The following is a 20,429-nucleotide window of genomic DNA, read 5'->3' on the forward strand; positions in this document are numbered from 1 at the left end:
AAGACTAGTTGATTATAGAATAACACATCCAGCCACCACGCTTGCCCCCTCTGAAACCCAGGATATCATGTTCCCGTGTGGATTTTTCCTCAACATTTTGTTACAAAATTTTTCAAACATGCAGAGGAGTCGAAAGCATTTTACAGCGAACACCGGCATACCTAGCATCGAGATTGCGCTATTAACATTTTATGGCGCTTGCTTCATCACATAGCTCTCCATCTATCGCTACATCCTATTTTTTGAAGCATTTCAAAGTAACTTGCAGATATCGGTGGGCTTCCTTCTGAACAGTTCGGCATGTGTGTCACTAGGTAGAGTAAATACCAGTGTGTGAAGGGCGGGCGCCGAATAACTGGCAGGGGCTGATGCTGTCGTTAGGAAGAAGAGGACAGTCGTGGTGATTCGATATTCCCAAACATAGGACACCTGCTCGCCACAGTGCCGGGAACCATTTCTTGGGAACCAGATGGCGTTTACTTTCCGGACTGGCCTCAGGCAGGGAATGGCTGGAAGTGCCAGCCACGGTGGAGCACCCCAGGCTTAGACTATCCCCTTAACAACCTCCAACAGCTTGGAAGACTTGATAATGTGTAACAGCCGAGGTGGAGATTCTCACAGTGGATTTCCGCAGAGCAAGGCCAGATCGGGTTCGGTTACCTGGGCTCAGTCCGTCCCAAGTCCTGCTGGGTCACGTGCAACGCCCCCTGCCTTCCTCGCTCGGCATTTTTGGTCACAGAAAGGACTCAGGAGGTGCAGAGATTGGGAACTAAAAGGCCATGACTCCAGGTTCTAGGAAGTCGGAGTCCGGGGCCCTGACCAGTGACACTTTGGCCTCGCATCGTCCTCATGTCCCAGTGAAAGAGCGCAGAGTATGAAGAGCCCTCTGGGAACCTGCTCTCTTCCGAGAGCCGTGTGAGGGCAGAGTCTCCATTCGTGTGTTTGCATTCAGTCCACAGATGTTCGTTGTGTGCCCTCTTCTTGAAGCTCACTAGCTCGGGAGAACCGGAGACAGTTCTGGAAGGATTTGGGAAGCAGTCTCATTTATGAGGGGGTCTCCTGTCCATTGAATCCTTCCATCCGCCTCGTGGAGCAGGAATTTGCTGTCACATCCCACTAGGCTGTCGCTGGAGATAAAGGAGTGAGGCGAGTTGACCCCAAATCCTGGTCCCACCATTCTCGGTTGAAATGGCCTTAAGCCGCTGAAAGCCCTGTCCTGCCCTCAGTTTCTTCATCTGGAAACGAGGGTATGATCTCAGCTTCCTTGGGATGTTGTGAGATATAGCCCAGGTAAAGGTGCCTAATCGCTCGAGGAACATATCCATCACCTATTCCAGAAAGTTCTGCCCTGGGCACTGGGGCAACAGCGATGAAGAGGCGCGAAGCCACTGCCCCCTCGGCACTTACGGTCCGCGTCAGGCATCGGCTGAGCAGGACCCCCTGGGCGAATCCTGCAGTGGGAACCTGGAGGGGTTACCTCGCATTTTTGTGCCTCAGTTTCCCCCTTATAAAATGGAGACAGCGATGCTACCTGTCTCGCGGGGTTGCCATGAGGAGTGAGTGGGCGGATGCACGTAGGACACCGAGAAAGGGCACCTGGCTCTCGGAGAGCTCGTCTGTTGGTCTCGTCACTCCTGTGCCGCCGCCACCCTCCCGCCCCAGGTTCCCAGGTGCCGTAGGATCGATCACCTGTGCTGCTTGGCAAAGGTCCGAGCGCTGGCCCAAGAATCTGCATGAAAAAGAACTTCCCTGGATGAGTCTCTTTCTCGTACTAGATGTAGCAACCCCTGATCAAAATGACCAATAAATAGCTTGCCACACTGGAAACGGAAACTCGGAGAGGGAGGGGGCGTGCCCCAGGGGACACGGCTAGTAAGCGCTAGACCCGGAACTCCACCCAAGGCTGGGGACCCCCACATCCGGGCTCTCAAATAGACATTTACCCACAATCAGCCAGCCAGGATGTGGGTCCTTGAACCAAATCTGTGTTCGCCACACCTCTGTGACGATTTTTCATGGTAAAGGGTCTAGCAAAACTGGATCAGCTGTCGGTTATAGGGAAAATCATCTCTCAAATAAGGAAGTCCCTATACCTCACATGTAAAAACACTTCCAACATATTTTAACCAAGAACCCCCAAATAGTTAGAGTCCACCAGCCATTCAGTAACCCCCTGGTAGAGGCATATAAGAAGCTGTCTTTGCAAAACGTCTCTTTGCCTGCTCAGGGAGAAGCAGGAGTATTTGTGCCACTCCAGCATGCTATCTGGGTAACTCCTATAATTAATATTTACTTAAAACAATCATTAGTCTCTGCTGGGCGACATCAAACCCACGTTAGCAGTATTTTTAGCGGGGCCTTCCCCACACCTGCGATGGCAGGCGAGCTTGCGGCAGCGGGAACCCTGCCGTGCTTTGTAAGTGAGCCTCCCGCACCTGGCCCAGCCCCCGGCGGTCCAGCCTGCCACTCAGGCGGTGGGCCAGGGGGCCAGGGCCGTGGCTGTCCTCGTGGGCGTCTGGGGCAGCACGCACCTCTGGTGGGGGTCCTCGCTTCGCTTCCCAGACCTCAGAAATGAAACTCATTTCTCTTGAGACAGGGTGGCATCTGTGGCCCAGGCTAGACCCACATCAAAGGTGTAATTTGTCCCCAAGGGGTCAAGGATTTCTTGTCAGGAGGATCATAATGACAGCCATTTATTGGACGCTGACTGCTTTAGGGTCACTGTTTCCTTTAAACCACACAATATGGCAAGTTCGGTCCTCTTCTCCTTCCCCCAGAAGAAGGAACTGAGGCTCACAAAAGGTGAGCGCTTCCCAAAGGCCACCTAGCCAGCAAGTGGGACTCCAGCCCGCTCTCACCGAACCCATGCCGTCCACTCCCCCTCAGCCTCAGGCCTGGTGATTCAGTTCCGTGGTCAGGGAGAAGGGAGATGGAACTAACATGTATTGAGTGCTTACCGTGTGCTGGGACATACTGACCCAGTTAATTCTCATGATCAGATTTAGCTCATAGGAAGTAAGCAGGATTACTCCCATTTTATAGATGAAGAAACTAAGGCTCTACGGAGGCTTCTTACTCAAGATCGCACTGCTAGCAAGCGTCAGAGCCGGAATTCCAATCTGACTCGATTCTCCAACATAGATGTTTTCTCACCTCACCAAAGATGTTAACGAGATACACATACCTCACATGCAGGTGCAGAGTAGCTGCATACAGAATCCGAGCTTTTGTCATTTTCCCTCTGCTCAGCTGAGAAGAGCTTACTGCCTAAAATTGTTGAGGTTTATAAAGAACTTTTATCCCAGTAAAAAATCTATACGGCGTTTTATAATTTCCAGGATTCTTCCGTAATTATTGAATTTAATCCCCTGTGAAGGTGTTAGGGGTCCCAAAGCCCATTTTACAGAGAAGTAAACTGAGCTTCAAGAGACCGAGCGCACGTCCAGGGCCAGTGCCGAAGCCTGCGTCCTCCCCACGCAGCACAGCGGTGCTCCCAGGCCGGATCCACTCAGTGGGGCCGGGCCTGTGAGGAATGCGGACACTTTTACGGGAGGAAGGTGGAGGGGCGGGGCCCAGCCCCACGGATCTCTTCCATAAAGGCAGTGACATTTCGTCACCCGCAGGAGCAGGCTGGAAGTCGTGATGGTCAGGGAACTACAAAAATAGCAGCTTTCACACTGATTCCTACACGGGAGGAACTGGTGGTTCCAGGGCAGATAAGAATGACTTTACAAGATGAAAATGATCAGTGAGGGCACGCAGGTCTGGAGGGGGGCGGAGTTGGCATTTTTTGGCCCTGCAAATAGCTGCCCATCTGCTCTCTGTCAGAATATGTTAGGAGTGCATCTGGCTTGCTGCCCCTGAGTCTCAGCTCCAGGCTGGTCATGTGGTTGTCTCCACGACAACTCCAGGAGCCGCATAAACTGCTGCGCTTTGAGCCAGATGCTGCTCTGCACATGTGGTCTAATTAGATGGCGCTCAGGCCTCCCGCCTCCTTCCCCGGCCCCTCCCAGCACTCACGCCACCTTCTCCCTCTCTCCCTCCCACTAAGCCTCGTCCTCACATCCTCAGTCAGTCTGTCTTGCTTCCACCCTGTTGGCCTCTTTCTCAGAAGTCTTCCCATTGCCTTATCTGTAGTGAATAATTCATTCAGCAAGCCTCAGGGTTTCATCGCTGACCCAGGCACTGTGCTAGGAACCGGAGGTATGCAGATGAATATGACACTCCCCATACACCAGGAGTCCGCCACCCAGTGAGGGAACCAACGGCAGCCAGACCATGCAGTGCTTGGCAGTGCGGAGATGGGAGTGAGCACAGGGGCTGTGGGACCCGGAGCAGGGCCACCTAACCCAGCCCAAGGCAGGGAGAAGGCAAGGGGGAGCATCCCTGGGCAGCTGCCCCTGCGTTCACCCTAACAGACAAGAGGGGACTTTCCAGCCTCAGAAAGCAGGGATGGGGAGAGTCCCGGGCAGAGGGCACAGCTCGTACAAAGGCAGAAAACCTACAGACCACTCTGGCGAACTATGACGAGCTCCAGGTTACGGGAACACAGCGTCTGGGGAAGCGAGGAGCTGTGGTTGGCAAGGTGCGCGGGGTCACTCCATGGAGGGCCTCTCTCCAGGTGTGCGCTCCGCATGGATCTGCAGGCTCGGGAGCCCGGGGAAGGGGCGTGGTGACATGGTGGCTGCCGGAGCAGCCTGGCCTGCGGGGGGGGAGGGTTGGAGGGCGAGGCTCTGTGTGGATGCAGCCTCTTCGGTGAGTTCCCCTGAGAATAAAGTCTGCAGCTCATACATGCGGCGCCCTGTTCAGGGCACCAGCACGTGCTGAGTATTTATTTTTTCCATCTCTCTCAGCAGTTCTGTATTCTAAGGGTCCAGCGTCCACTTCTCAGACCTCTGGCTCTCCTTCCCCCAAATAAGGAAGGAGAGCATCAGCATCTCGCCCCATCCATGATGTGCCCCTTGACCCCAGGGACATCTGCTTCCACTGCACACCGCCAGCTGGGCCTTGTCCCGGCCCCACACCTCTGCTTTCCCCGCTAGCAAGTGCCTGCTCTCCCTAGAGCTTGGTTTTTACATCACCCTGTCCCCATATGGACTCCCCTTGGGGCCCACCTCACCCCGACAGAATCACCTTGGCTGGACTCTCCCAGCACCCCTGTCACAGGTATTTGTTAAGTGACAGGTGCAGAAAGTCCCACACAAGATGCCACACCCAGCTCTCAAAGTGCATCTGGAAGAACTTTTAGGACAGTGACCTCCACTGAGCACCTGCTATGTCCTGCTCAGTACTGGCACCTTGACAAATATGGTGTCATTTCAAACCTCTCAGTATGAAGCAGGTAGTATCCCCGATTTACAGATGAGGAAACTGAGGCTCACAGAGACCCACTCTCCATTCGTGGAGCTCTAGGTGGCAGTGAGCCGCTGTGGAGTCCCTGGGTAATACATGATCCCCATCTAAAACTGGACTCCTTAGACCAGGGGTTCAGTATGTGGAAAAGGATATTTTCGAGGGAAATTATCTGCTCTTTCTTGAATTCCCTAGAAACCCAGAGATAAATGTGTTTAGGCAACTGAGCATGCTCACGCTGCCCTGCCTGGGCTGTGGGGTCAGACAGAACTGACTTCGAGTACAGCTCTGTGGCCTCGGACCAGTCATGTCCCCTCCCTCTGTAGGATGAGGCTAAAGAGTCTCTCGGTGGGGTCATGACTCAGACCCAGCCTCCAGCCACAGCTGTCACGTGCCCGCTGTGTCCCCGCCTGGCAGGGGCTCCGCAGACGGCAGCTTTCATGGTGGCCCCTTTCCTTTCTCCTGTGAGTCATGGTTTTGACTGCACTGATCCAACACATGCCCTGGTCAGGTAGTACATGTCAAACGCCCTGAAATGGGCTGCTTGAAGTAAATCGCCCCAGGCACGCTTTGGACAGAGAACTGCCACTATTCGGGGTAGAAGACTGACAGTTTTCAGCCTTAGGAGCCAAGTCCTGAGCTAAGTACTCTACATGAATCACCTGCTGATCCCACACAACCCTGTGAGGTAGGAAGTCTCTCCCGCATTTTCTGAATGTGAACATGGTTAGAGGGCGTGGGCCTCCCCCCACACACACACACACACCTGCCGCCCCATGTTCCAGGCACAGTAAGTGGCAGAGCTGTCACTCCCACCCGAGTGCATTCCCGGTTCCCGACTCTGCACCGAGAGCTGTGCATCGGGACACATTTCTCTGGGACGGGCCGGAGACCTTGTAGAGAAGGGCCTCTCTGTGCCTGGAACAATGCATGTTAGCATTAGGGAGCATCTGGAAGATTCCCTAGCTCTCAGCACCTTCCCCCTTGACAGATGAAGAAACTGAGGCCTGGACAAGGAAAAGGGACTCGAGGCCAAATCGGAGGTTTCGACTCTGCTTCTCGTGCTCTTTCCCTTTCACGATGCTGGCGTTTGTCCCTAAAATCTTGCTGCTGAAGCTTCCCGGGCACCAAGCCCCACCCGGGCACCGGAGATCAGCCCTGAGTAGGTGACATTCGGGAGAGGGGTGATCGTGAATAAGTGAACCAGTAAGTGAGCCTGAGAAGTCAGCGTGTGCACAGCGCTGTGGGGGAACCCCCGAGGGCCTCGGCACCAAGACCTGGCGGGCGGCGTGTCTTCAGTGCGGTCCGTGCATCTGCTCACTTAACGCAGGGGGCTGGGACTTTTCCTGTCTACTGACTAGGTTGAGCTTCCAGTTTTATCCACGTGTCCAGCCTTTGGGTCCCCGGGTCCCGTATTCCTGTTGCCCAGCCAGTGTTGGTTCTCCCGCCAATCACTCTTCAGGTTGATTCTTGCTTCTCCCAGGGGTCCGCCAGGCCCTCAAAACCCACTCTCTCCTACACACTGCCTTGAACTCTTTTCCGCTCTCAGGGGGCTGAAATCCTCACCTTAGTCAGTTCGCTACTTCCTTTCTTGGGACTTTGACGTGCAAGAGTCATTATGTTAAAACCCAGAATCTGGCTCTCGGTGACAGGTGCGGCCAAGGTGGCTGAGCCGGGAGGTGATCGATACTGAGAGCTCAGTGTGTCTGTGTGGTGTCTGTACTGGGGAGAGAGCTGTCACTCTGCTGCTGCACGGGGCGGTCACCGTCTCACCCAGCCGCTGCACCTGGGACGTGCCAGCGTAATGGTACTGAATGCAAGGGGCACGAGGGAGGGGTTATTATTTCCGGCGTATCCATCAGCAAGAAAACAGAGGCTCCCAGAGGTGAGATGGCTTCTGCAAGCACGTAGTGCAGCCAGAACGCACACCCGTTTCTCCAGAGCCCCCTGTCCTTGTCACCGCCGTACGATCCATCGCTTTGAATGGCTGGAGCAGCCCTGGTGACGGCTGAAATGTCAGATACGATCTCGTGATCATTTCTTTTAATCACAGAGAAAGAACATTGTGTTACAGGAGCCCCAGAGCCAGTTGGACCGTTGCAAACTTGCTGTCACTGACTAGCCCTGCAACCTTAGGCAGGTGACCTCACCTTTCTGAGCCTCGGTTTCCTGGTCTGTAAAATGGAGACCCTGACAACACCTGCCTCGTGGGTTGCCGTGAAGAACAAGTGAGATTTTGCATGTAAAACCGCCCAGCGCGGAGCCGGTGCTCGGTGAGCGGCTGCTGTTTTTAATCACGCACCTGCGTTCTGTACAGAGCCGACTCCCATCTGCATTTCTTATGGAAAGAAAATCTTAAGCTAGTATGCACGAAGGCCCACCTCATTGTGTCTCCTCTGCATCCACAGGCCTCCCCATTCGTCTGCCATTCCCGCGTTAATCAGAATTTCCTGACTTCTCCCTGTTTGTCTCGGTTAATGCAGAGGGAAGGAGCCGCCGGCGCAGAGGGGCCAAGGCGTGGGCCCACGCGCCTGTGATTTGAATGTCTTTACTGTAATCTAGCGAGTGTGTGTGGGGGCTTCTGTCAATACCGGAGCGGCGGGTCAGAACAGGCAAATACGGTTCGCCCGGCCGTCCTGCCCCTGCAAATCATCACGGTAGCTTTTGTCGGGGACCTACGTTTCCCCTGACTTAAATCATCTGAACAGTGAGCCAGCTTCACAATAACACATTGATTCTTCATTTAGGGCTTGTTGCCATGACAGGGACCCAGACTGGGAGCCTGTCCCCAGCTTGCCTGGGCCACCGCATCAATGGTTCAGAGGGCTGTCTTGGTCCTGTCACTCCAAAACCTGGCTTGGCTCAGTCAAGCCAGAGCCACCTGACTGCGACCATGCAGCGACCACCTTCCTAAGTCCACGCTGGTGGCCCTTGGGCATGTACCACGTTATGCCTCCGAGGGTGTGGGGAGAGCATGCATGATTGGACTTAGGGGTCATTCAGAACCCACCAGCTCCGGGACCTTGGGCAAAGCGCTTCACCTGTATGAGACTCCTTTCCTCATCTGTAAAATGAGAGATGTGTATGAACGTGGAGTTCGGCCGAGGACTCGGTGAGCATAGGGCACACTTTGGTCTGAAGCAAACGCTCAGCTGTCATTGGCTCCCTTTTCCCTAAACTCCCGTTGCTCCTGGCTAACCTGAAGTTACTGTACTCTGACCCCCGCCCCTGCCTTCCAGGAAAGGCATGGCGTTCTCCAGGCCAGCCGGCTAAGCCTTCTCTGTGTTGGCTGGAATTCACCCTGGTTCCTTGGCAGCCGACACAGCCGATGCCGTGAGGAGCAGGCCTTGGACACCGCTCTGGGAGGGGCGCGGAGGCCCGAGCCGGGGGCTCAGCGTGAGATGTACATGGGGCCTGTGAGGCAGGGTCGGCTGCCGGGGGAGGCTCGGGAAGCACCCTTCACACTTATGCTCAGCGTTCTTGGCGGTGCTGCACTTGGGCCAATGACCTGAATGTTGTATTAGGAATTTGGAGATATTTAAACAAAATGCAACCAAGTTGGGGACCGCCAGTAATACAAGGAGCCAAATTTCCCAGCTTCTTTATTCTTAAATTTTAAGAAAATGAATATTGATTGGTCTAGAGCAGCGGTCCCCAACCTTTTTGGCACCAGGGACCAGTGCTCTTATGAGAATCTAAGGCCCGATGATCTCAGGTGGAGCTGAGGCGGTGATGCTGGCGCTGGGGGGCTGGGGAGCGGCTGCAAATAGATGAAGCTTTGCTCCCTTGCCCACCACTCACCTCCTACTGTGTGGCCAGGTACCCAGCAGGCCACAAACTGGTACCAGTCCACGGCCCAGGGGTTGGGGACCCCTGGTGTCTAGGTGCTGTGCTAGTCACTCCCACCTACACCAGTGGTTCTCAGACTTGGCTGCATTGGAGTTGCCTGGGGAATTTTAGAAGCCACCTTGCACTGGGGACTTGGTTGAGTTCATGACCAAGGTTGAGTACTACACTAACCACACTTTCTAATTCATTCCTGCTTAACCCCCCAGCAGCCCTCTGAGGCAGGTAGTTCTCCCCCCTGTTACAGGTCATAAGAGTAAGGATCTGAGAGGTACAGTCGCTTGCTTACACGGGCACAGTTGGGCCTAGAACCCAGCTCCATGTGCCCCCCCCCATCTGCCTCTTCCTGAAGTGGCTCAGCTGACACCTGCTGTTGGCCAGCCATCGGGAGTGGGTCAGAGCCTTCCCACTGGGAGCCAGCGATTAACGGACAAAGGTGGTATTGGTATAGGGACAGTTCTCAAAGAGGAACTGGGGCCCTCTTCTTCACCTGGAGGCATCAGGTAAAGTCCTCACAAAGAAGTAACACGGGGAGCGAAGCCAGAGGGGTGAGAGTGTGTGAAGAGGTCAGGGAGCGGTGGACAGTCCGGAAGCTCTGAAACAGGATGGCTGGGTGGACGAGATGGATGGGAGGCATTAAGCGAGAAAGGTCATCTAGGGAAGGTCACAAACAGCCCTTGTGTTGTGCTCAAGAATTTAGAAACCCCACTTTCATCGACCCACAAACTTGCCTGAAGCGGTCGTATGCTGCTGAGTCTGATGCAAACAGTAAGGCGCCAGAGCCCCCACCGAGTCTTTATCCCGTGAAGGGGGAGGGGCAGCTCATGGCACCCCGCACTCGGCTCAATGCTCTGCGGTCACCGTCTTGGCATCGTTAACAGTTTTACCTTTGAACCTGCGCTCGGCGAGGGTGGCGGGACGGGAGCATGCGCAGAGAAGATTCGCACGCATCAGCGGCCACCGCAGCCTTGCCGTCCCCCAAGCGCGTGTAGCTTCTCGGTGCCCCTGGCACAGAGTCCCAGTGCACCCACAGCGAGCGGGAGGTCGGCAAGACCCAGCTGGCTCGCCAGGGAAACGCGTTGATGTCCACGACCGAGTAAGCGGGGCGCTGACTACCCCAAGAAGCACCATTTTGCGGTAGAACCAGAACGCGCTTCCCTGCTGAAAGAAGGCAGTGGTGCGCCGAGAAACGCGAGTGAGCACAGAGCTGGCCGGAGTCGTGTCCGCGTTACTTCCTCGTATTAGCCGACCGTCTATTGTGAAAATGGTGCCGCCGAAGAAGAAAAGATGGAGCAACCACAGTTCTTTTTTCATGCTCATCAGTAAGGCAAAGAAAGGTAGAGAATGTGAGTAGAAAGTGCGTTAGTCGAGAACTGAAATAAACACAGTTGAGTTCGTTCTGTGCAGCATTTCCACTGTCTGGTAAGAACAGAATACAAATGTATATACGCGTTACAAAATATGATTCCACATATGTTAGCATTTAAAACTGGCATTGCACAATATAAAGTTGAACAGTAAAATCCATGCTAATAATTTAAAATTTTATTTTTCTTTACATAGAATGACATTAAATAGTAAATTTTAAAAACACCATGTGAAGTCTAGAAAGAGACCATGAAAGAAAGAAAAAAGCTTTTGTGTTTTAGTATGGCACTTTTTTACTTAACACCTCTTTCCTGCATATTCATTTCGTACCGGGTCCCCCAAATCATGTCGCCAGCCCTCGTAACACCCAACCTCTGCCCTCAAAAACAAAAAACAAACAAACAAAAAACCAAGCAAACAAACAAAAAAAACAACTATTTGTAGAAGATTCATGTGGAATACCTATTAGTTGTAATCTGTTTTACTCCCCCAAGCAGTCCTACGAGCTGGGCCAACGCTTAGTAGTTGTCACAGATGAGGAGCGACAAGTCACCTGAGATCCCATAGCTATGTGGTCATGTGGTCAGAATCAAGGTTCACGTTCCCGGGCTTTCTGACTCCAAGACGTGCCCTCTCTCCATGTTGTATTACATTAAGTGGCTCTAACTTTAAAATTTTTTTTTGGATTCCAGATTACAAATTTTTAGGACAAGAAAATAAAATCATTTTTCCAACCAAAAAAAAAAATTTTTTTTCAAAGACGCCTTTACTAAAAATGCCAAGCCCTCTGCTGTGCCAGTTGTCTCATTGTTCCAGTCGTTATTTGTTCCCTGAGCTAGACAGGATTCCTCGATAACAGAAGCTTTTCTTTTTGACTTTTATTAAAGAAAATTTCATATTCTTACAAAATAAATGAACTCCCATGTCCCCATTGCTCAGCTTCCACAGTTATAAACCTTCTGTCATTCTTTTTCTTTTTTTAAGTTTAAGAAAAAATTTTTAATCATGCCAGCTGTCACCGCCGCCCGGCCCAGAGCGTTGATCATCTTGCAAAACTAAAACTCTGTACCCATCAAACAGCAGCTTCTCATTCTGCCTCCCTCCAACCGCCGGCAACCACCATTCTCCTTTCTGTCTGTGAAACTGACTACTCTAGATATAGGGGAATCAGACAGTATTTGTCTTTTCATTACTGGTTTATTTCACTTAGCATAATGTCTTCAGGGTTCCTCAGTGTTGTAACATGTGCCAGAAATTCCTGCCTTTTTAAGGCTGAATAATATTTCGTCGTACTTACGTGCTGTTTATCCATTTATCTCTAGACACTTGGGTTGCTGCCATCTCTCGGTTGTTGTGAATAATGCTGCTATAAACACAACATTCTGCCATTCTTGTTTCTTCTATACCTTCGTGCATTCCCCATCCCTCCCTGGATTATTGATGTTAATCAGAGGAACTATATTTTATTCATCTTTGTATTCTCCTAACACAAAGCTCGGCACATAGTAGGTGTTTTTTAAATGTGTTATGGACGGATGAATCTTCCAAAATTATTGTCTTTTTCTTTTTAATTTTAAACAAGGCCCAGAAAGAGAGAACATCTCCTTTTTTTCTTAGACTCATAAAATAAATAAAATTGTGCTAAAAATTATATTTATGAATGAGAATAAGAATTTAGTACTTTAAGTATGGATCAGCAGAACAAGGGACATTGCTGAAGAATCCGATGGCAGTTTTTATTTTTATACCAGTACCCACACTGCTGTGGGTAGAAACCGTTTATTTGGGGAAATATTAAACACCTTTGGAGTCACCAGCTTAACATTTTAACAAAGATCGACTCATTAATAATGAAATTTTCACTTGATTCCATATGTCAAGAAAATAATTTAAGAGTAAAACTTATCTTCTTGTAACCAAGTCCTTGACAGGGTTAAGCAGCTTTGTTTAACTGTCCTCAGGTCATAGACGGAAAAGTCTGCTAATGGGATCTAAGCTTGAAAGCTCACGGCCTGAGTTCCCTGCATTAATGTCCCTATCAGCCAGTAGCCCCAGCGCCTAGAGTGTAGACAAAAGGTTTAATCAGCCGAACGGGAGAACTAAATCGGCACTTCTTACAAAGGAGGGAATTAACGAGACACCTTGCTTACTCCTCTCTACTGCAGAGAGTGGAGTGGGGGGCGGCCATTCCCACTGCAGGGAGGGGGTGGACAAGCTGATGTAGGTGGCTTGGCCTCCTGGAGTTGGGCCTGTGGTAGAAAGAGCCTTCCCGAAGGGGCTGGTGCTCTGCGTGTCCGGCCGGGGAACCTGAGCGGCTCCACCTTTGAAGAGAACTCTCTTGCTTCCCATCAGGTCCCGCAGGGCAGACCGGTAGAACTGAATCCTCAGGACAAACCCGAGTCCAGAGTGGACCATGCGCGTGACGGCTATGTGACGGCGACAGCCGGGCCTCGGAGGCCGCAGGGGCACAGATCCCCAGTTCTGCCACTTATGGGTTCTAGGACTTTGGGCAAGTTACTTTGACTCCTTTATTCTGTAAAGTGAGATGAGATGATGATATCGTTGTTCCCTTGGGAGGTGAGTCGCTTCAGGGGAACGAGCCCTGTGCACCTGTTGCCGGTCAGACCTTTAGGCAGCAGGACTCCTGGTGACAGCGTCACTGCCTTCCAGTACTGGGACAGAATCCGCCCTGAGCGGGTGGATTCCGCTCACCTAACTCCTACTCGCCGTCCGAGGCTCCGCTGTCCTGTGCCCTGGATTAGCCTTTTTCTCTTCTGACTGCCATGGGCATTTTGCAGCCCGCCCCACCCCCGTAGCACTGAACTGTGTGGTAGTACCTGTGTCCATGTCTAAATGACACTGCCGATGGAGTTCGTCATCCTCTCTGCAGAAAAAGCCCCCGTTGTCACATTTCCCGTGAATCTGTCCCATCCGTATCCATTTCCTTGTTTTCCATTTCCGTTTTTATGGTGCAGACATCTGATCCAGGGGGATGTCACCTCCAGTAAGTAGACAACAGGCCCAAAATGTTCATGTCTCCCCAAAGATGAGATTCTTTCTGCTCTCCTGCAGCTACATCCTGCCTCAGGCTAGCCTCACACACAAATCTGGTTGCAAACTCTCTTGAATTGATTGGACCTTTTGCAGACTCTCCTTCCTGGCAATGCTGGGCCAAAACGCCAGTAGTGAATGCTAACAGCTCAATGAGCTTTTCCTCTGAGCGGCTCTAAACTCCCCGGACACGAGTGTCACTCACCTTGGCATTGTGCTCTGAGACCTCTTTCCCCGTCAGGAGAGCAGTGTCTCAGCCACCCTGAGACCACAGGGCTCCTGTGACGGGAACAGAGTCAAGCTCATTGTGTGGTTCTTTAACCACCATCCCTGAGCTTCTGAGTGGGGGCTGGGCTCTGTGCTGTCCCCAGAGAATGTGCCCTCTCGAGCTCCTGGTCATGGGGGACACCAGTGGAGATTACCTAGCACCCAAAGGTACGTAACATACCGTGGGAGCATCAAGCAGGGGTAAATGACTGCAGCAAAAAGAACTGTGCTTAAGAGGAAGATAGTCCACGTGGAAGGAATAGAACTGGCAAAAGCGAGGATGAGGGTGGACGGGACATGGCATGTGACTAGGAGATGCATTTGGAGCATAGGGTCTGTGGGGCAGCAGAATAAAGGGACACTAAAGGACCTTGGAAAAGAAAGCCAGGATCAGCTTAGGAAGGTTTGTTTGCCCCACTAAGGAGCCAGACTTTTTCTTTCCTCGCTCACCCAGGACCCATGCATGTGTCATCCGTGCTGCTAGGAGTTCAACATTAGGCAAAACAGGTACCATTCCTGTTTACATGGAGCATATGGTCTAGGCGGAGAAACAGACATTAATCAAATACTCAAGTGTAACATCTCTGCAATCAAAATTCTTGAGCAGGACAGTGACGTGATACAACTCGCGTCTCAGGAATTGCTCTGCCCAGAAGAACTGGAGTGACTGGGAGCAACGCCGCAGGAGGGGGACATAGAGCTAAGCCTCCACCACCACGGTCAGGCCTGTGCCGGAGTAGGGGGAGGGAGAGCAGGGACACACGTGGGACGTTTCACTGGTAAAGCGGGAGAGACTTAGAAGGTCTGATGGGACCACCGCGGGTAGCCGTGGAAAATGATCAGGGAAGGGAGGGAGGGAAACAGGGAAAGATTCGGGGTACAGTCCAAATGGGGTAACAATGAGGGCTTTGGGACATTTTGAGTTCGAAGTGCTAATAGGCCATCTAGGCGGGGACGGTGACATGGGTTTGGAGCTCACAAAGGACGCCTGAGCTGATGATGTTTGTCAGCAGAGGCATTTGGTGTGTGAGTTCCACCGTGCTCACAGAGGCCACCACCTGGGAGAGAACGAATTGTCCTGCTGTGGTCCCAGGGGTCAGACCCGAAGCTGGCAGGCCACAGGGGTGGCGTTCTCGTTGGGCTTCTCACGGTCACTAGCCGATCTCTCAGCTGTTCAGCAAGGAAGGTGCGAACCCGTTCAAAGTAATAAATGGCGGGCAGATTCTTCTTCCCGAGGAGTGGGTATGCTTTTTTCCCTCACGCTGTGAAGCTTGTATTGTTTCCCTTCTTGCCTCAGCAGCCAGGAAGCTCAGAGCTAATTTTGTAACTTAATTTTAGAAATCATACAAAGCCCGCATATCTAGATACTCTTGTCTCATATAATTATATTTTATATATTTATGTCTTTTCCACTTCTGATTGTTTTCTTTGTTTCAGGGTTTCACATAGGCTGCCTCAGACCCTTTGTAAAACTAGGCAGAGGGTAACTGTATAAAAATAAATGTTGCCCTCACCCTGACTTTTTTGGGTCATGCTTGCAGCCCTTGTGCAGTAAGTCTGCCCAGGCACTGAGCTAATATTGGCTCAATTTAAGCAGGAGGAACTTTTGGAATTTACAGCAGCTAGACAGTAAATTTAACACTCACGTAATTCATTAAAACAGGATAAAAGTGGAGCTTCAGACATCTCTGTGTTCGCCACCAAGTCTGTTAAGGGCGGGGTACCTTTGCTTCAGTTCAAGATGTAAAAGTCTGATCTCTCAAAATTGAGAATACACCACCCAAACTAAAGATTTCGTCTGCGTAGATGACCACTCCAGGTGCCTTCAAAGAAGGATTGAGGTGTCGACTACAAGATGGGATGTTTTTTAAACTTAGGGCGTCATTTTCTTGACTCATAAAATATAGTTTGGTAAAAGGAAACTTCCTTATCAAACAGCACATATGTAAAATTGGAGGGTAAATTTTCTTTTTGATCATCCCTGCTTTTTCACATAAATAATTACTCTAAAATTTTAATTTACTATTGGCTAAGATCACCGTGTAAATGATTTTCAAACTGTATTCCACAGCCAGTGCCTTAGGGACCGCAAAGGTGCTGGGAGTGGGGGGGTCAGGGAGGGAGGGCCCAGCCACCACCCCCTCCCCCAGCTCCCACGGGGTAGCTGGCTGTCGTATGTAGCAGGGCTCCTTCTGCGTAAGGCATTACCCGAAGAAAGGACTCCGCTCCTAAAAGTGAAAAGTTTGGAAGCTGTCACATCTGAGGGCTGTCGGGATGTGGAAGGTTTGGATTCGGGCCTTGGGCTCTGTGACTTTGGGGGATAACTTCCTCCCTGGCACTGCTTCCTCCTCCAGAGGATAGGGTGCCATCGGTGATAATAGTCACTTCACCCGGTAAAGGAGGATCTCGCTCATCTAATCGGCAGATGTAGACGCCCCTCCGAGCACAGTTAAGAGCCGGCCACGCTCACCCCATCCCTCTGTCCATCCTCTCCGCCCTCTATTTGCCAGGAGGAGCCGATCACCTTCTGTGAGGAGGCCTTCGTGTCCCACTACCGCTCTGGAGCCATGAGGCAGTTCCTGCAGAACGCCACGCAGCTGCAGCTCTTCAAGCAGGTGCGTGGCCCGCGTCCGGGCTCTGGGGGGGTGGGAGGCCTTCTGCGCCGTGCTCACTGGGCGCCGAGGCCTCAGCCTAAAGCGGCCCAGGGTCTAGGGAGGTGGATTGGGTAAGGAGGGAGGTCAGCAACCAGACAGACCCTGCAAACGTGCCACGTGGTTTGACACGTTGTCATAAACACGCAGCCAGTTTTCGGAAACTCGCCTTTTTGAACCTCCCAATTCCAAAGGCCCTTTCCTGTCCTGGGAAGCCTGGTGGTTCTTTGCTCATTGGCCAGGGCGCCCAGTGAACGGCATCCTTCCTGGTTTCTTTGTGAACACTGTTATGCTTTTATTCTTTCTCTCTCTAGTTTATTGATGGTAGACTAGACCTTCTCAATTCCGGCGAAGGCTTCAGCGATGTTTTTGAAGAAGAGATCAACATGGGCGAGTATGCTGGTGAGAAGCGTTGCATTTTCTTTTTTTTTTTTTTTCCCCCTGTGCTGTGGGCTGGTAGGCGGGATTAGGGTGGCTTTGGCAAGGAGTGGCAGTGACTTCTTTTTTCCTTCAATGGGGATTCAGGAGAAACTGATTTCAACCCTGGCCTTGAAATGTTTGAAGAACTCCTCTTTACTTTCTGAGGAGATGTACATTGTCCCGCCTGCAGTCCTCTGTCCTGGGGTCAGTTGCTTCGTGGGGAGCGGGAAGCAAAGTCTAGTGGAATGTAGTGGCCGGCATGGTATGGTGGAAAGCCCAGGAGGTGACCTGGACTCAGATCGGGACACCGCCTCCTTACTAGCAGGGAGAGCTTAGTCTAGGCACTGAGAGTAACTACCTGCCTCCCAGGAGTCCCGCTGCGATTAAGTCAGAGTTCACGGGGAAGGGGTTGGGCAGTCACCCAGGACAGACCCCAGCACAGGATCGCTGCTCAGTAAATGTCTCTAAGATGTGAAAATCATCACCGAGCAAGTGTGTCGTCTCCACGCGCCTTTGGATCCAGAGGCATCGTCCCCTCCTTTTTCAGAGGACGCAGCTGAGGCCCAGAGAGGCATTCGTGGCTGACTCTGCCTCCTGAATCCCCATCCAGCCTTCTTTCCAAGTCCCAAAGCCTCAGTCTTTGGCAGCAGAGTAAAAACTAAATGAAAAACAGTAAGACTCGTGCTGCTGGCCCCTCTTATTGCTGAGCATGTGCCTTGTCTGGACTATGCTGGCACTCGGACGGGCGATCTGTACACTCAGAGCCAGGCAGAATCTCACCTATGAAACCCCTTCTGCGGGCCCGACCAGGCCACACTGCGTGGAGAGCACAATGACTCCATAAGACCAGCGTGCACGTCTGTGGACGGCGATGGTGGACGGTGATGGTGGACCGTTGGCAGGCCTTTCCCGAGCACCTGCAGTGGCCAGAGCCCGGGGGAGGAAGAAATGGAAGACCCCGGTTCTGCCCTCAGAGGGCTTTAGACTGGCAGGAAGAAGAGATGCACAGCTCAAGACAAATGCACATTAAACCGGTGAGGGAGAAGGAGTAGAAACGGGTTTTTGTGCAGTTAGAACAGGGCTCTAAGAATGCTCTCGGTATAACAGGAGCTTCACGAAGGGGGCGGGCAGGCAGAGCGGACTCTAGCAGCTGACTGTTCGTCCTGAGGACACGGGCTTTACGTGTCGCTAAGTCAGGTCACTCGGAGCATCTAGAAAAGCTGTTTACTGATCAGACCTTCTTATCCCACCACTTAAAATGAACATGTTCCCCAACAACACCTCCTCCCTCTTTCTCTGTTACTACTCAGGTGTGCCAAGTGTGTGTCCAACGGTGTGTGTACGCTGGGACACGCAGCCCCGTGTTTCCTGCCCTGGGGTAGCACCCAGGATTTCAGAGGCTGGGGACCTCTGATCTAGTGCTTCTTACGTTGGAGCACTGCTCAGAGGAAGACTAGAGGAGCTGGCAGAGGAAGTGACCTGTGAGCTGGCCGTTGCGTGCTCAGCAGGGAGAGTAGGGAATGGTGGCCAGGCCAGGGGAACAGCCTTTTGCAAGAGAGCGGAGGCCTGCAGGGCACGTGGTCAGGGAGCCCGAGGTAGGTCCTCAAGGTCAGAGCCTCAGTGGCCCAGGATGGAGTGGCAGAGGGTGGGCGGTGCCAGAACGAGACAAGAGAAGAGAAGCAGGGCTGCGCGGGGGTCTGCCCTCCATCCAGTAGGCAGTGGAAGGGTGTAGGTGTGTACTCAAGGCCCTGGTAGGGCCAGATCCCTGACCGATAAAGAAGGCCCGTGGGGGCAACTGGCTGCCACTTCCCTCAGGGGGTGGGGCGTGGGAGCCTCCACGCGCTTTGCCAAGTCCTCCTGCCGGAGGCGATCGGAGGAACTCCCGAGTGCACGTAACATCTTTAGATGACAGCTTCTCTGACTCCTCTCTCCCCAGGCAGTGACAAACTGTACCATCAGTGGCTCTCCACCGTCCGGGTAAGTGTGTGCCTCCCTTAGAGCCACTGGGCCCCTCCTTAGCCCTCCGCTGCCCCTGCCACCCGCAAGGCTGTCATTTGGCCTGGGGTACTTTGTTCTCTCAGCTGAAGATGCTTTTGTTTGCGAAGCCAGGTGGAGGCTAGCAGGTCGAGACTGTCCAAACCAGGCCTGGTGAGGGCGAGAGCCAGGAGAAGCTTCCTCACCTCAGGAAGCTGGCCAAGGCCTGTCAAATGGATATTGTCATAGTGAAGCATTTCTGGGTGTCTCCTTTTAGGGCCAGTGCAATTGGGACATCTTCATGGGAAAACCAGAAATGTGTCCCTTGCTGCTTTGCAGTTTTTTCACAGCCAAGCCTCCTGGGAAGATGGAGAACACATCACTGAGAGTTTCGCATCCCCTCACTGTTGTGAACAGTGTTCTGTTATATAGGAAGCTAGGTGTTTAGGGCTTCAGAAGCCACTACAGAATTCAGATTCTTGCCTTTCTCCTACACGGGACTATCAGTGAGCACGTGCGAAAGGCCTGTGTGCTGGGCGCCATGCTGGGGACTTGGGGGTACAGTGGGGAGCAGACACAGGCCCTACACTGGGGAGCGCCCCGTCTTGTTGGGAAGGCAGGCACGTAAACAGGCAACTCCAGCATAATGTGATAAGTGTTCTCTCCTGCTCGCGGGCCAAGTGCAGTGCTGCCAAGGCGGGTCCCTTGGAAGTGGCTGCAGTTGGCCGAGAGTAAGCAGTTCCTCAGTGAAAGACTGCTTTTGTTCTTCTTGGATGACCAAACATGGCACTTGGCAAATCGTAGACAAGCAATAAGGACCTGTTGATTGATTGATAAAGAGAGTTTTACTACTCCAAAGGACCATTGAAATAGAATACTGAGTAATTTTGGAAAGCAGTGTGGAATAAATGAGTAGGTGAAAATTTCATATTGTCCTACAACACAGAGTGCTTTCTAGGTCAAATTGTAATGTTTTTAATTAAAGCTCAAATTTTCTAATATGGGCAGTTAAAAAAAAAATTGTGCTTAAAGTTAATCCCAATAACTATAATACTACATCTCGTTCTTTTATGTACCCACTGGATCCAGTCTCTCTGTCTGTTCAAACCAGCTGGAATTGTCTTTCCACACCACTACACATCCGGTTATGTGAAGCATTCGATTAAAACCCTCTAGAGTGTAGACTTCTTAGCCTGGCCCTTCATGAGCTGACCCCATCTGGCCTCTCAGCCCGGGTCGTCATTCCTCTCATGGTACACTGGCCACTCGTTACTCAGACACACTGCGGCTTTTCAGCTCATGCACTTTTTATGTTCTATTTCCTATCCCTAGGATGTTCTAACCCTTCCTATCCACCATCCCCCCTGCTAACGAACTCCTACTCATCCTTCACGGGCCAGGCCAGAGGGCTCATCCTCTAAAGCCTCCTCTGACCTTCCGAATGACGAGCTGCCTCCACATTAGTGCACACAGCCGGTACAGCTCTGATGTAGCTGTGGG

General features: G+C 52.0%; 1 protein-coding gene across 11 annotated transcripts in view; it reads left to right on the forward strand.

Annotated features, from left to right (window-relative positions):
- DENND1A (DENN domain containing 1A) overlaps nt 1-20,429 on the forward strand; it is a 452,316-nt gene that overhangs the window by 371,320 nt on the left and 60,567 nt on the right. For all 11 annotated transcript variants that reach the window (XM_016137432.2, XM_016137434.2, XM_036238282.1 and 8 more), the window contains 3 exons: nt 16,395-16,499; nt 16,850-16,937; nt 18,892-18,932. In XM_016137432.2, coding sequence (XP_015992918.2) covers nt 16,395-16,499; nt 16,850-16,937; nt 18,892-18,932 — 234 coding nt within the window. The remainder of the gene's footprint in view (nt 1-16,394; nt 16,500-16,849; nt 16,938-18,891; nt 18,933-20,429) is intronic.

Source organism: Rousettus aegyptiacus, unplaced genomic scaffold (assembly GCF_014176215.1).
Source record: "Rousettus aegyptiacus isolate mRouAeg1 unplaced genomic scaffold, mRouAeg1.p scaffold_m13_p_3, whole genome shotgun sequence".
Lineage (NCBI taxonomy): Eukaryota > Metazoa > Chordata > Mammalia > Chiroptera > Pteropodidae > Rousettus > Rousettus aegyptiacus.